Source organism: Leucoraja erinacea, chromosome 4 (assembly GCF_028641065.1).
Source record: "Leucoraja erinacea ecotype New England chromosome 4, Leri_hhj_1, whole genome shotgun sequence".
Taxonomy (NCBI): Eukaryota; Metazoa; Chordata; class Chondrichthyes; order Rajiformes; family Rajidae; genus Leucoraja; species Leucoraja erinaceus.
In genome coordinates, this window is record NC_073380.1 from 15,573,236 (window position 1) to 15,587,223 (window position 13,988).

At 43.7% G+C, this 13,988-nt stretch overlaps 1 protein-coding gene across 6 annotated transcripts in view; it reads right to left on the reverse strand.

Annotated features, from left to right (window-relative positions):
- Positions 1-530: 530 nt before the first annotated feature.
- The window catches only part of sybu (syntabulin (syntaxin-interacting)), a 90,141-nt gene continuing 76,683 nt past the window's right edge, over positions 531-13,988 (reverse strand). For 5 of the 6 annotated variants that reach the window (XM_055633753.1, XM_055633754.1, XM_055633755.1 and 2 more), the window contains 2 exons: positions 11,197-11,349; positions 531-2,052 (listed from right to left, as the gene is read on the reverse strand). In XM_055633753.1, coding sequence (XP_055489728.1) covers positions 864-2,052; positions 11,197-11,349 — 1,342 coding nt within the window. In that variant the 3' untranslated portion in view covers positions 531-863. The remainder of the gene's footprint in view (positions 2,053-11,196; positions 11,350-13,988) is intronic. The other variant, XM_055633757.1, reaches the window with a different exon arrangement.

Here is a 13,988-nt window from a genome sequence, read left to right on the forward strand (position 1 = left end):
CCCTTTTAATACAGAAACATCCTAAGTACAATGAAGAACGGTTATTCAGCAATATTGCACATAGCTCGAAAACAACACAAACATAACAAATGCTATTTTGTAAGTAGCAAATACAGAGAAGCATTTTGTTCACTACTTTTTAAAGCATGTCCATGGACTGTACATAGCAACACTCAGAACAGGTCACAGTCACAAACTGCTCCAACTAGTCGATGCTTGTCTTGATGCAACACAACAGTTACAAGGGTCCAGAACAAACTGACCGCAAAGGGCCAACAAGCTCTGGTTGCCCTCCATTTTTATCATTAACATAAAAATACAGCATAGCCATTAAACTGCAGCTCCCTAAAACATCAACAATATATACAGCTGAACTTAATATGTTTGAACAGATCCAGCTACCTTAGAGGGATGAACAATTTTGTTTGAACCTTGAAGCAGTTTTCACCATTGAGAATTAACCTGTGCTTAAAATAGTAACTAGTTATTGTAATAGTGTTTAAAATTGAATGCCAGCTTGTACTCTTAAAAAGACTGCACTTTCCCCATGCTTTAGTGAAACATAACCTCTACAAAGTATTTTGCTACATTGCTCAGCAGAGGGTCAACTTTGGCCACTTCAGTTTCTTTCTCTCCTTCGTTCAATGAAAACATTCACATTTATAAATTAACCATTCTTCAAAAGCCACTTGCAACACTGTAAACTCATCACTTTAAGTCAATATATCTATACATATCAGCAGTGCAAATTAAATCTCACTGATGTGTTGAAACACACCGAGCCACACACAAACACAACTCAGTAAGCTAATTCCAGTATTTTTCAAGTGTCCTGAACTAAAATTTAAGTGCAATTAATGGAATCATTTTTTTAAATGAGGGGGTAAACATTGTGTGTGCTGTGTGCGCAGAGAGTGCAAGGCCACCAAACAACACCCACGCAAAAGTGCCCCTATATTGTACATTCCCCCCGATCTTCCTCTGTGTGTGGAAAATATCCATGCCAACGTTGGCACTACAGGTGCAGCCACTGCCAATAAATCAACAATGAAATGCTTGCTCCAATAACTTTTCTGACACACTGCAGATGGCTGATCCTCCGAAACACTAAATCCGTTACTATCTGTTTGATCAAAGGCTGGTGTAAAAGTGGACTCCATCGTACTGTTTATGCTAGGTTGGTGCTGTGCTTGTTCATTGTGGGTGCTTGCTGGGGAGCTCTTGAAATGATTAACACATTCTAATCTAGACACCAGAATAGCAGTATTAGGATTATTTGGAGTTAAATCAATTAAAGCATCAAACTCCAATGCACATTCTGTTTGGCCAGCCTCTGACACCCAGGTTGCAGATATTGGGCTGACTGGGCTGTTTTGTTGGGATTTTTGAATATGTAGAATGAGACTCTGTACATCTGGACTATATGGTACTACATCAGTCTGGATCGCCTGTTCCCTCACCAGCCTATTATCACTTGTCATAAAGATCATACTTGGAGCAGAAATATTAAATGCTGGACTGTTGGCAAGGATAGCCTGCATTTCATTGGCTTGTGGCCAACTGCCATCTCCTGGGCTAACATCAGTGGGTCTGGACCTCAGTATTTGGTCAAAGAGATCTGCTCTGCTTGCCATAGCATCATTGGCGAGCAGCCCACTATCAGCCATTTCTTCAACAGCCTGGTCTTCAAGGGCCATGGCCTCAGCCATTTTAGTGTAGGTTGTGCTACGAGCCAATGATTTCACAGGCGATGGACACATGCAGTCCAATGATGAGTCGTCCCTTGACGCACCATTCTGAGCCAACTCCATGCTCTGCAGCAAAGACTCCAGCTTCTTGTTTTGGATATTAATGTCAACAAAATATTTTTGGACCCCTTTATCCTTCTCTACCAAGCTGTTCTTCATAGTGTCAATCACCTCACGGAGTTGTTTAATCTCTTTCCGTGCTTCTTTTAGTGCAAGCTGTGCTTCAACTCGGTGGCATTCTTCCTCTATCCAGTCTTCCCGCATGCGAGCAAGCTGCGACTTGAGATCTACAACTTCAGATTCCCTTTTAAAAGAGGCAAAGATGCACACATAAACAATCTTTGGAAATTGCTGCATTTTCAAACTAACATAGGCATATTCAAACAAATTGGAAATATTTTTTTTTTTTTTTGCATTGTTTCTTTGCTGTTCAGAAAATGTGTGGAATCAGTTGATACAGCAATTAAAAAATCTTGTTAAAAATACATTTATGTTTATTGCAATTAAATTCAAGCCTTATGTTTGCAGCAGCCAGACTTCTCACTGCACCATAATCAAATTCTGTGCTCTGATTTTACAGATAATGCTGACAGTATCAATGTTCTGGAGTCAAACCAATTTTGTTTACCATAATATTTTAGCCCAAACACAAACCTAAAATCAATTATTCAAATGATCTAAAACTGCTGCTGTGCAACATTTTTCTGCATCATTCTCTCTTGCATAGTACAAAACTGAAGTTTATGTTAAAACTTAAATCTCTATTCACTTAATTGTTGATATTTCATTTATGCATGTATTCATTGACTTATTGCAGAGTAGATGAATGCTTCATCTGAAACAAGAGATTGCTTTCAACTATTGGCATCACTAGTGATAAATCAAGTGTTGTGTAATGTAACTGGAATTGATGTTTTATTTGGCAGAATCATTAGCACAGTATTGTACCATCGATAAACATGTTAAGGCTTCCTAAAACCCCAAAGAATAAGAGCAGAAAGTAGTGGCAGTTTTAGGGGGGGGGGGGTTTCAATCCATCTGCACACAGCCCTGTGACCTACATCCATCAGCATTAATGAGAAACAAAAATCAGTTCAATGTGTAGGATTCAATCTCCCCATAATTCTGTATCATAGATAAAAGATGACATCAACTGGCGATGAACACCACCCTGAAACCCACTGCAAATGTTACGATGCACGGACGATGTGCGGTTCAGAGTAATGATATTGCCAAATCTGAGGCAAGCACAACCAAAGCAAAGATCGTGGGCATTGTGTTGTGATCCCAGGTAATAAGAAACATGATAGAAACCGCAGAGAATTTTATGTAGAAATCAAGAGCTCCCAGCGCGATACCTTTCACAGCTGTAGCATTCACGATTCACCAAGAACAAACAATCTTCATTCAGTTTTAACTAACAAGGTGGGAACGATGTCAAACGTGCACCAAAACTATTTTCATGTTGATCACCGACACAATTCAGTCCTTCTGGGAGAAGATCAAAGCGGCCACCGGAACCAGGGCAGGGCTCCATATTCTTAATCTTCACACAGAACTGCTACTTTTCTCTGCTTATAACATCTTCCCTGGTCCAAACAAGTCAGAATAAAATCCAGCAACAAAAGCAAGTGCGGAATATTATTCAGTCTAGGCAAATGATGCACTGTCAGTGTGGAATTGATGGACTTTGTGGTGATAGATCTCTTATCCACAACCCAATACATTCTAATATATTGCAGCAATCAAGCAAAGATTTGGCTCTGTAAATCCTTACAGAAGAAAGATATTTTGTCAGTAGCATCAAATGTAACCTATAAAATACAATAAACCAATCTCCCTCTCAAAAGGATTATACTTTACTGTTTCCAACCCTAGTGTACTGTTGTTTGTACCAATGGAAACCATGGGAACAGAAACAATGCTAATGTGAATAGACTCTAACACCTGAATCTGTTTGCTGCAGAACTGGCTTGTACTAGATGTACATGCATAATGTCCCTAGGGCATTGCCTGTGATCTTGCAAAGTTCTCTAGATTCTGGAAAGGGCCCAGTAGAAAACCATAAAATCATAAGAATGTCCTGATTAAAAAGTAGGAAGGCAGAAAACCAAGAAACACCAGACTAGTTAACCTAATAACTGGGAAGCCAGAGGGAAATCCGTTATTTTGGCAATAGAACTGAGATTTATAAAATCTTTATAGTGCACAGTTGAGTCCACATGGTTTTATGAAAGTGAATTTTTTAAAACAAATTTATTGGAGTTTTTTGATGATGGAACGAGCAAGGTAGATAAAGGTGTATCCATTGATTTTACTTTGGAGTCACGTGACTACGTGAAGAGCCCGCTCAGCACGCATGCGCGGCATTACGTTCAGCAGTGCAACAGCGGCCGCATCGGGAGTCAGGCGCTCCCGCTACAGGGTGAAAGAACGGACCGTCAGGTAAGTACCCTGAGGTCGGGTTTTCTTTCACAGGAGAGCCTTCTGCTTTATTTCCGGCAGAGAACAAAGGCACTTGGACAAATCCGAGAAGGCTCGACTCCAAAGGAGAGCGTTCCATCTGAGGGCACGCTCATGATCAGGGGAATGCAAGGAAGGGCCGAATGGCCTAGCACCTAATTTCTATGTTTCTATGTTTCTATTACGTTCAGCAGTGAAACAGCGGCCGCATCGGGAGTCAGGCGCTCCCGCTACAGGTGAAAGAACGGACCGTCAGGTAAGTACCCGAGGTCGGGTGCCTTTCACAGGAGCCCTGCTTTATTTCGCCTGAGAACAGCGGGCTCTTGAAGTAACGCCACCGAAGAGCGTTCCCGTCTGGCCGGTGGCTTCCAAGACTTGTCCGATGGGCGCTCCGCCTCTCCACCCCAGTCCCGGGGGAGAGACAGCCGGAAGTAACGCTACCTGCATGTCGGAGCGTCTCTCCACCGCACGGGAGGGAGAGACAGCCGCCTGGCTGCAGGAGCGGCTCCTGAAGCAGGAGCTCCAGCGGGACGCGCTTCGTGAGGGGCGCTCTTGCAGGGGGAGTTCAGGCACTCCCTCCACAGTGTCTTGTGCACTGTCCATTGCTTCCTCCTTACCCGAGGGTAGCTTTGGTGACCAGGACTAGGCTGGTCAAGAACAGGGGACGCAGGCTGAAGATGTCGGGAGTATGCAAGGGGTGCAGGAACAGGAAGAACTGCTGGGTGTGGTGGACCGCTACGTGGCAACCCCACGTGCAGGAAGGCCATTAGAGCCTAAACTAGCGGCCAGCATTAACCACCTCTCCAACAGGCCCCTACAAGAGCAGGTGGTTAATGAGGCCTTAGCAATGTATACAGCTCCAGAGAACTGTGAGTCCCTTAAAGTGCCGGCTGTAAACAGCCAAAACTGGGGGCACGTTGGGGCAAATATTTGGAACCAGGAGCTAAAACTGCAGCGGATCCTCAGGCTCCTGACTTCAGCCATCACATCTTTGCTCGTTCCGTGGACAAATACGGAGATGACCACAACCTTCGTAAACAAATCATAAGACTGCCATAAAATCCTAAATTTGCGGGGTTGTGCAAAACCCCAGCCACTGAGCCAGACCCACTGCTCTTTGGCAAAAACCTCACAAAGCATATGAAGGATATGGAAGTGGCCTTAAAACATTTTGGTCTCATGAGGGCAGGCCGCGGGATGAGCAAACCAAAAACAATAATTCCCAAGCAGCAGCACCCCATCACGTCCACCAGTCAACGTCTACCATACGGAACTGGTGAAAGCTCGGGGTCCGCATTCTATCACCGGAAGTCTTCTTTAGACCAGGGCCCAGAGCGGACCCCATGGAAAATGCACCACCCCCCAACATCACCGCCACGTCAGACAACGTACAAGACTCGTTGGACCGACAGGAAACAGAAGAAATACCCATAACCATGGAGGTAGGTGGGTCTGGTTCCTACCAGCGTATAGAAAATAGGGGCTTAATACTAACAGAGGGGGGGAGATTACACCTATTTAAAGAAGCACGGGAGTCTATCACTCAATGGCATTAGTGGATACAAAACAGTTCAACATTCACCCCGGAGGGTATTTTCGCTCTCAGTTAAAGGAAAACGAGAGGGACAAGCTGAACTGGTGAGACTAATTACAAAGGGTATCATTGGCAAAACAAAACATGAACCCTTGGAATTCGTATCAAATATATTCACTAAACCCAAAAAAGATGATGGATGTCGCATCATCATTGACTTAACTTCACTAAATATGTTTGTTAAGTATATACATTTCAAAATGGAAACGTTTGTTACTGCCAAACAACTAATTTCCAAAGGATACTTCATGGCAAGCATTGATCTTAAAGATGTTTACTATTCAGTACCATTCACAAGGATCATCGCAGATACCTGAAATTTACCTGGATGGGGCAGCTATGGCAGTTTAAAGCGTTACCCAATGGATTAACATCAGCCCAAGATTATTCACCAAGATACTAAAACCAGCTCTGGCAATATTAAGAAGACAAAAACATATTGTCATGGCATATCTTGATGATATCTTAATAGTAGGCAAGACCATGGAATTGACTATGTCAGCTGTATCAGCTACCAAACAGTTGTTCGAAACCTTGGGATTGTCTTACATCCAGATAAATCTAAGTTGAAGCCATCCACAATCATGGACTACTTGGGCTTCATAACTAATTCAGTCTACGTGACTGTAACATTGCCAAGAGACAAAACAGTTGAATTGGCACAATCATGCAACAATTTAATGGTCAACGAACGACCAACTATTCGACAAGTAGCAGAGTAATTGGGAAAATGGTAGCAGCATTTCCGGCTACACAATTCGGACCTTTGCACTATCAAAACTTACAAAGAGCAAAGGTACAGGCACCAAAACGACATGCAGGTCATTATGATCGTGTCATGAAGTTACCCACTGAAGCAATATCAGAACTACAGTGGTGGGCAAAAAACGTTTGGCATAGTTTCAGCCCTATTATCATCACTAACCCTACGTTAGTTATCCAAACAGATGCCAGTGCTCAAGGCTGGGGAGCAACTAACTCCATATCCAGCACAGGTGGTAGATGGACTAACCCAGAGTCATCATTACCACTTACACTGGGCATTAATTATCTAGAGATGTTGGGTGCCTTTTATGGATTAAAAGCATATGCATCAAATATGCATCACTTGCATGTATGGTTACAAATAGATAATACTACGGTGGTGGCCTACATTAACCATATGGGCGGCATAAAATCGTTATCATGCGACAAGTTGGTCAACACAATTTGGCAATGGTGTGTCGAAAGACATATTTGGCTATCAGCAACTTACCTGCCAGGTAAGCTAAATACAGTGGCAGACACCAGGTCACGTAAATTTAATGACAACATCGAATGGATGTTAAACCCCCAAAAATTTGCAAAAGTTATCAAGCAATATGGCATGCCAGATATCAATTTATTTGCATCAAGGCTAAATCACCAGGTACCTATGTATGTCGCTTGGGAACCAGACCCTGAGGCAGCAGCGGTAGATGCGTTCGCACTGGATTGGGGAAATTCTTCTTCTATGCATTTCCTCCCTTTTGCCTCATCAGTCGGGTACTATGCAAAATACAAATGGACTCTGCTTCAGGTATTTTGATAGTACCCGACTGGCCTATGCAGCCATGGTTCCCAATACTCCATGACATGGTTGTTGAAACTCCGATGGTATTCCCCAGTGACCCAGAGTTATTAACACCTAGTGTCGGGCATAAGCCACTTGTGCCATGAAAAAATCAAACTCGTTGGTTGCAGATTCTGCACAGTCCACTTCTGGGACTGGGATTATCAGAACAAACTGTCGACACCATGTCAGCATCCCTCCGAACATGCACTAAAAAACAGTACTTGTTACAAAAAAAAATGGGAGAAGTACTGCTTGGATACAGGGACCACCTACTCAACCGCTACAGTTACCAACGTACTGGAATTCCTGGCGAACCTTCACCACGATGAAGGACTCAGCTACAGAGCCATCAACACAGTTAGAAGTGCCCTGTCTGTCTATTTCGAACAAGCTCCAGAACAACAGGCCATGGGGTCCCATCCGCTGGTGGTCAAACTAATGAAGGGTATTTACAACTCTAACCCCCTAGACCAAGGTACACCCATATATAGGATGTCAGTGTGGTCCTGACATACCTCAGGGGATGGCCACCAGCCAGTTCCCTCAACCTGGAACAATCTATGCTCAAAACACTCATGATGATGGCACTTGTATCTGCACAGAGGGTCCAGTCACTACACCTATTGCGACTGGACAGCATGCTCACAGCTCCAGACCAGATCTCTGTCATTATCCAGGGACTGATCAAACAGAGCAGACCAGGAACACCTAATCCAGTCGTGGAATTCCGGGCTTACCCGCCAGAACCACGGTTATGTGCCATGACCCACCTACTGTCCTACATAGACACAACCAAAAATATTCAAGGGAGTGGAAAAGCCTTGTGGGTCAGTCATAAAAAACCTTATGGTCGGGTGACGAGCCAAACCATTTTGAGATGGTTCAAGCGGGTACTAAAAGCTGCTGGGATAAACACTAACATGTACAAATCCACCAGGGCAGCATCCACGTCGGCGGCTAAAAGAATGGACGTGCCTATAGACCACATCCTGGCTACAGCAGGATGGTCGGGGGAAAGACCGTTCAGAATTTTTTATAATAAGCCGTTGGCAAAACCTGCTTTATTTGCAGAATTTTTTACAGAATGCAAATATTTAATTTAAACCTAGGGGAGCAATTTAATTTCTTTGTTGTTATTGTTAAAAAATACCATTGTGTTTTTCTACAAACAGATTCATTGGTTGATTACGATAACACACTTCCTTCCTCAAGGACTTCGGCAGTGAGTGAAGTAATAACTGTTACACGGTTTGAAATCACAGAGCTTTAAAATCTTCACGTAGTCACTCACGTGACTCCGAAGTAAAATAGTAAGATTAAACGAGAACTTACCAGTTTGAAGTTTGATCTGTATTTTATGAGGAGTTACGATGAGGGATTACGTGCCCTCCGCTCCCACCCTCGATAATATGGGTCAAACTGATAACTGATGTCTCCTTTTCTTTACTATGTTTATTTCAATAACTGTGTCTATCTGTGATTCCACACCGCTGCTTTGAAGTATGCCGCGCATGCGTGCTGAGAGGGCTCTTCACGTAATCCCTCATCGTAACTCCTCATAAAATACAGATCAAATTTCAAACTGGTAAGTTCTCGTTTAATCTTACTATTTTAGTGCATTTGGATTTCTAAAATGCATTTGTTAACTTACAACTTGGAAGGTTACTGTAGAAAAGTTCATGGCTGTCTGTAATAGATAAATGGGTGACTGGTTAATTAATAGTCAGGAAAAAGGGTCACTTTTTCATGTTGCCAATGTGTAACTTGCAAGGTGCTACCGAGATCAATAAAGTCAACATTAATGGCTTAGATGGAGATGCTATTTAGATGCTGTAGCCTGAGTTACGGACAATTATTTAGTGAAAAGGCAGGTTTTGCAAAAATCACAAATATCTGCAAAGGAATAGAGATAGTTTTACTCAGTGGGCAATAGTTGACAGATATGGAGGGGGGGGGGGAGAGGAGCAGGGGGAGGGTGGGTGAGGGGGGGAAAGGTGGGGGAGGAGGGGAGGAGGGAGAGAGAGGGTGAGAGTGAGGGGGAGAGAGTGGGGTGAGGGGGAGAGGTGGGGAGCAGGGAGGGGGGAGGGGGAGGGTGGAGGGAAGAGGGTAGGGGGTGTGGAGGGGAGAGGGTTTAGGGGAGTGGGAGGGGAGGGGGTTGGGGGAGGGGAGGAGAGGGGGGAAGGGAGGGGAGGAGGGGGGAGGAGGGTGGGGGGGTGGGGGGGAGAGGAGGGGGAGGGAAGAGGGGCAGAGGGGGGGAGGGGCAGAGGGGGGAGAGGAGAGGGGGGGGAAGGGGAGGGAGAGGGGGAGAGAGGGGGGGGGAGGAGAGGGGGGGGGAGGGAGAGGGGGGAGAGGAGAGGGGGGGAGGAGAGGGGGGGAGAGGAGAGGGGGGGAGAGGAGAGGGGGGGGGGAGAGGAGAGGGGGGGGAGGGGGTGGAGGAGGGGGGGGGGGGGGAGAGGAGGGGGGGGGAGAGGAGAGGAGAGGGGAGGGGAGGGGGGGGGAGGGGAGGGGAAGGAGAGGAGAGGGTGGGGGAGAGGAGAGGAGAGGAGAGGGGGAGGGGGGGGGGGGGGGGGGGGAGGAGAGGAAAAAACATTTTAGAACCAAAAGAGACACATTCTGCAAGCAGTGTAGAACCAAAAGAGACACTTTTTGCAAACATTTTAGAACCAATAGACACATTCTGCAAGTGTTTTAGAACCACCAAGGACACTTACATTTGAGTAGACATGTGTTCAGTGTTATTCACAGCTCAGAGAAACGTGACCCTCTGCCTTCCTCCAGCTTGCAGACACTAATTGAGGCACACCACTTCCTGGTTTTATATACAGGAAGTGCTGTACAGCAGGGGCAGCAAAGAGAATGGGGAATTTTTTTAAATCATTAATATCTCTGTCATTTTTCATCGACGGGAAAAATCCTCAGCACACATACGGATCTGAGCAAGGTGGCCAAAAATTACGGCCGTAGTTGGCGGCGTTCTCTCGGAAAATCGCCGCACAGATGGCCAAAACCGGTCAAGAACAGAATTTTAGTAATATAGATATAAGAAGATATTAAATTGGCTTCTGGGCTAGCTTACAGGTTATATTTAGTCTCAAATTAGGCTTGCCTCAGGTTGCGGTGTGTGAGATAATTAATACTATAACATTGTCTCCCAAGTGACAAGCAGAGAAGGAGCTAGAGTCATCTCTTTGAAGTAAGATGCCGTAAACCAAATGTCCTATGTTTATGAGGGAGGAGGTGACAAGAGAGGAAACAGAGAAGTAGAAAGATAAAATGTCGTAAACTAAATGGCCAATGTTTTTAATATATCTTGTACCATGTGACAAAATGCCTTTGATGTGATGCATTCTGTAGAAACCTTTTTCTGTACCTCTGACCATGACTAATGTCTGTGGAATGTGCTAAGGTGACAAAGAAACACTATAAAATGTGATGTAATTCTGTTGTTCAGGGAAGGTGGATGAGGATGGTGAAGTGTCTGTAATTGCTCACTAGACTGGATTTTTTTTTTGTACTGCTTTAAACATTTGCACTTCTGCGTGGAACCTCCTGTGTGGAACAAGTCAGTTTGACAAATCTGAAAGCTTGTACTGTTTCTTAAAAAAATAGCAGAAATTAACCTTAAATTTTATCTTGCTTTTCTCAGGCCTACAAAAGACTTACCGGTAACTAAAGTTTCAAACCAACAAAGTGCACAGCATTCCCACAGGGCCTACTGTCGGATACTTCTCACACCTTATGCTTACCACAGGACTTTACTCAGGAAAAGATATACAACTGACAGCAAAAATAATTACCACCTCTCTTGAAGGTTGCTTTCAGAATCCTTTAGTTTTGTCCTCAGATGTCTAATGGTAACTTCCTTTTGCTGCAGTGGGGTCAAGTACTGTTCCGGGTTAGGAGGCTTAATGCCATGATTATCACTGCAAGAGGTGTATTTACCAGACCGCCTGCAAAATGCAGATAATGAGAGTAAAAGGAAAGAGAATGAGTTATTGAAGTTCAGGTGAACAAAACAACTTAAAGGGCCTGTCCCACTTGGCAAATTTTTCGGCGTCATATCAGTGTCGCCAAAAGATTTTGAACATTTCAAAATCCAGCGGCGACAAAAAAAATGTTGCGACGCTTGGAAAAGCACCGCGCGTCATAAGTCATCACGCCGCGTCACAGCCGCATCACGCCGCGAATGTTTCGGTGACCTGATACGTCAGTCAATGATGCCGGCAGTCGCCGAAAAAAATCGCCAAGTGGGACAGGCCCTTTAGGGATTCAAAAGAAGTCGCACCATCAGTGAACCACACAACAGAAATTACCAACTTTAAAGAGTCCTCATATTCTCTTTTTCATGTCCATTTGTACAATTTGTGTGATTGCCAGCGACATTAGAGTAAATTTTGAATTTTGTATTAGAACAAAGTGTTAATATACGTGTTCATATGTTGAGGTTAGTATTCTGTCTGAGCCAAATATTCCGATTGGTTTTAATCCATGTAAAACTTCCCATTCGGTGTTTTATTCACCCAGAAGTTGAGCCTATTCAATTTTTGAGTGTTCAACAATTTTCTCTGAAATTGACAGTGAAAAGAGAGAAAAAGGAAAAAGAGAATAAAATGACTGTAAAGACGTCTCCATGCACAGCTATTTGAAAAAGACACATCACAGGTTTATGTCATGACTGCACAAGTGGAACAACATGGCACATAAATAAATAAACAGTTCCAGTTATGTTCATGGAATGATCTGAAGTGACATTCACAAACAACTAGGTTCCTCATTAGTGGCCTCATCTTGCATTACTTTATTCCAGACTCCTTAGTTAATTTTATATCTTTGCATCAATCCATAACTGCATGAATAAAATACCATCATATATTCTGCTCTAGAATCATTACATCAATAGCATTTCATCACTGTATCACAGGCTGCCTTTTTGAAGCATAAACATTATTGTTTGATAAAGGTGTAAAAAAAATGAAAATGTATTATTGAAGGACAGTGGCTTGTCGTTCTTCATTGAAGACTTTTAGTCTTTGATGCTTAATGAACCAACATCAGCTTCTATCTGGAAAGAAGAGAACGGGGAACGAAATATCCGTACACATTAGGCAATAATATTGTGTAACAATTGTCCCATATCAGTAACAAAAAGATATTTTAATTATTCTTCTGGCTCCATTCTCCATAAACTTTAGCTCACACAGAACAATGCTATCTGTGTTCTAACCCATGCCAATCCTCACTTACCTGTGCACATATGCCGACATTGGCTTCTGACCACCAAGCTGTCAGGTTTGGATGTTTAAATCCTTCCTTGGCCTTGGTTCGCCCTAATTTTGTTTTCTTCTACACACTAAGATCCTCCCGACATCTCTGCTGAATTCCAATTCTGGCATCTTGGCTGATCTCCACTTGGCCCCCATCACAGAGCAGCCTTTCTTTTTGCCTTTTCCATTGTTTAAGACTCCATTCAAAACTTACCACTTCCACCATAATTTTAGGAATGTGTCTGTATGGTTTCCTACATTATGATCCTGCAGGCAAGTGCATGGCTTGACCCAACATTTCCGGTGCTACAGCAGACATGATAGATTGTGCTATGATAGAAAAGAATTGGGAAGGAAGGAATCATAGACACAGATTTACACAGCAGCATACCCGAGTTCTGCCTTTCAATCCCTTTGGCCAACATGCTAGCCTAGACATTAAATTCTATCCTTTTTTTGGCCTGCAATAGAACATTAAAAAGTTGGATGAAAATTCATCTATAATAAGACTACAAGTTTGCACTCACAAACAGAAACATATTAAAAATGGATGTGCAAGTATCCCAATGGGGCCATACTAAAGGGCAGTGAAGGCTGCAACCACCAACCTATCTCAATAGAAAATGTGATTTAGCAATGGTTGGGCATGCTCATGGACAGTGCAACACTGTGATTACTATATTCCTTTTACATGATCAAGAATAAACAGTCTCATTACTGACTGTGCTCCTACTGCACCATTATGGTGTTTTGACCAGAGCTAACAGATGTAACTGACTCAGTGTTTGCAAGCTATCTGAAGGCCAACTGTTTACCACTCGCTTGAAGAGGTGGACGTGGAGCAAAGAGGCCACGAGAGGGAGAGAAGATTGATGATGAAGATCACAGAGTGCCGTTGCCCATGTCATGCCACACAGCATCACCTCAGAGACTGGCAGACCAAAGGGTGAATGGATTAGATTAGATGTGTGAAACACCTGAAACAAAACAATGACAGGCACTAGTATAACGGAAGTCTGACATGGGGAAAATAGATGGTGTGGGGGCGTGTCAGTTGGTTCTTGCCATTCGTAATGCCCCGGGGATTCAGAAGTGAATCATGTCCGATGCACAGCCCGATGGTTAGTGAGCTATTGGATCTGCCTCACCGAAAGCAAGAGATGACGACTAATAACGGGGAACTTCTCCAAGTTTGCAGAGAAGGCTGCGAAAAGCTCGTATGGAAGTCACAGTCCCTTCTTTGCTGGGTGTCAACAATGAGCTCATCAGAGTGGCCAATGACAGAAGGTCTTCCAGCTTCCGTGTAGTTTCAGGCTGATCTATCA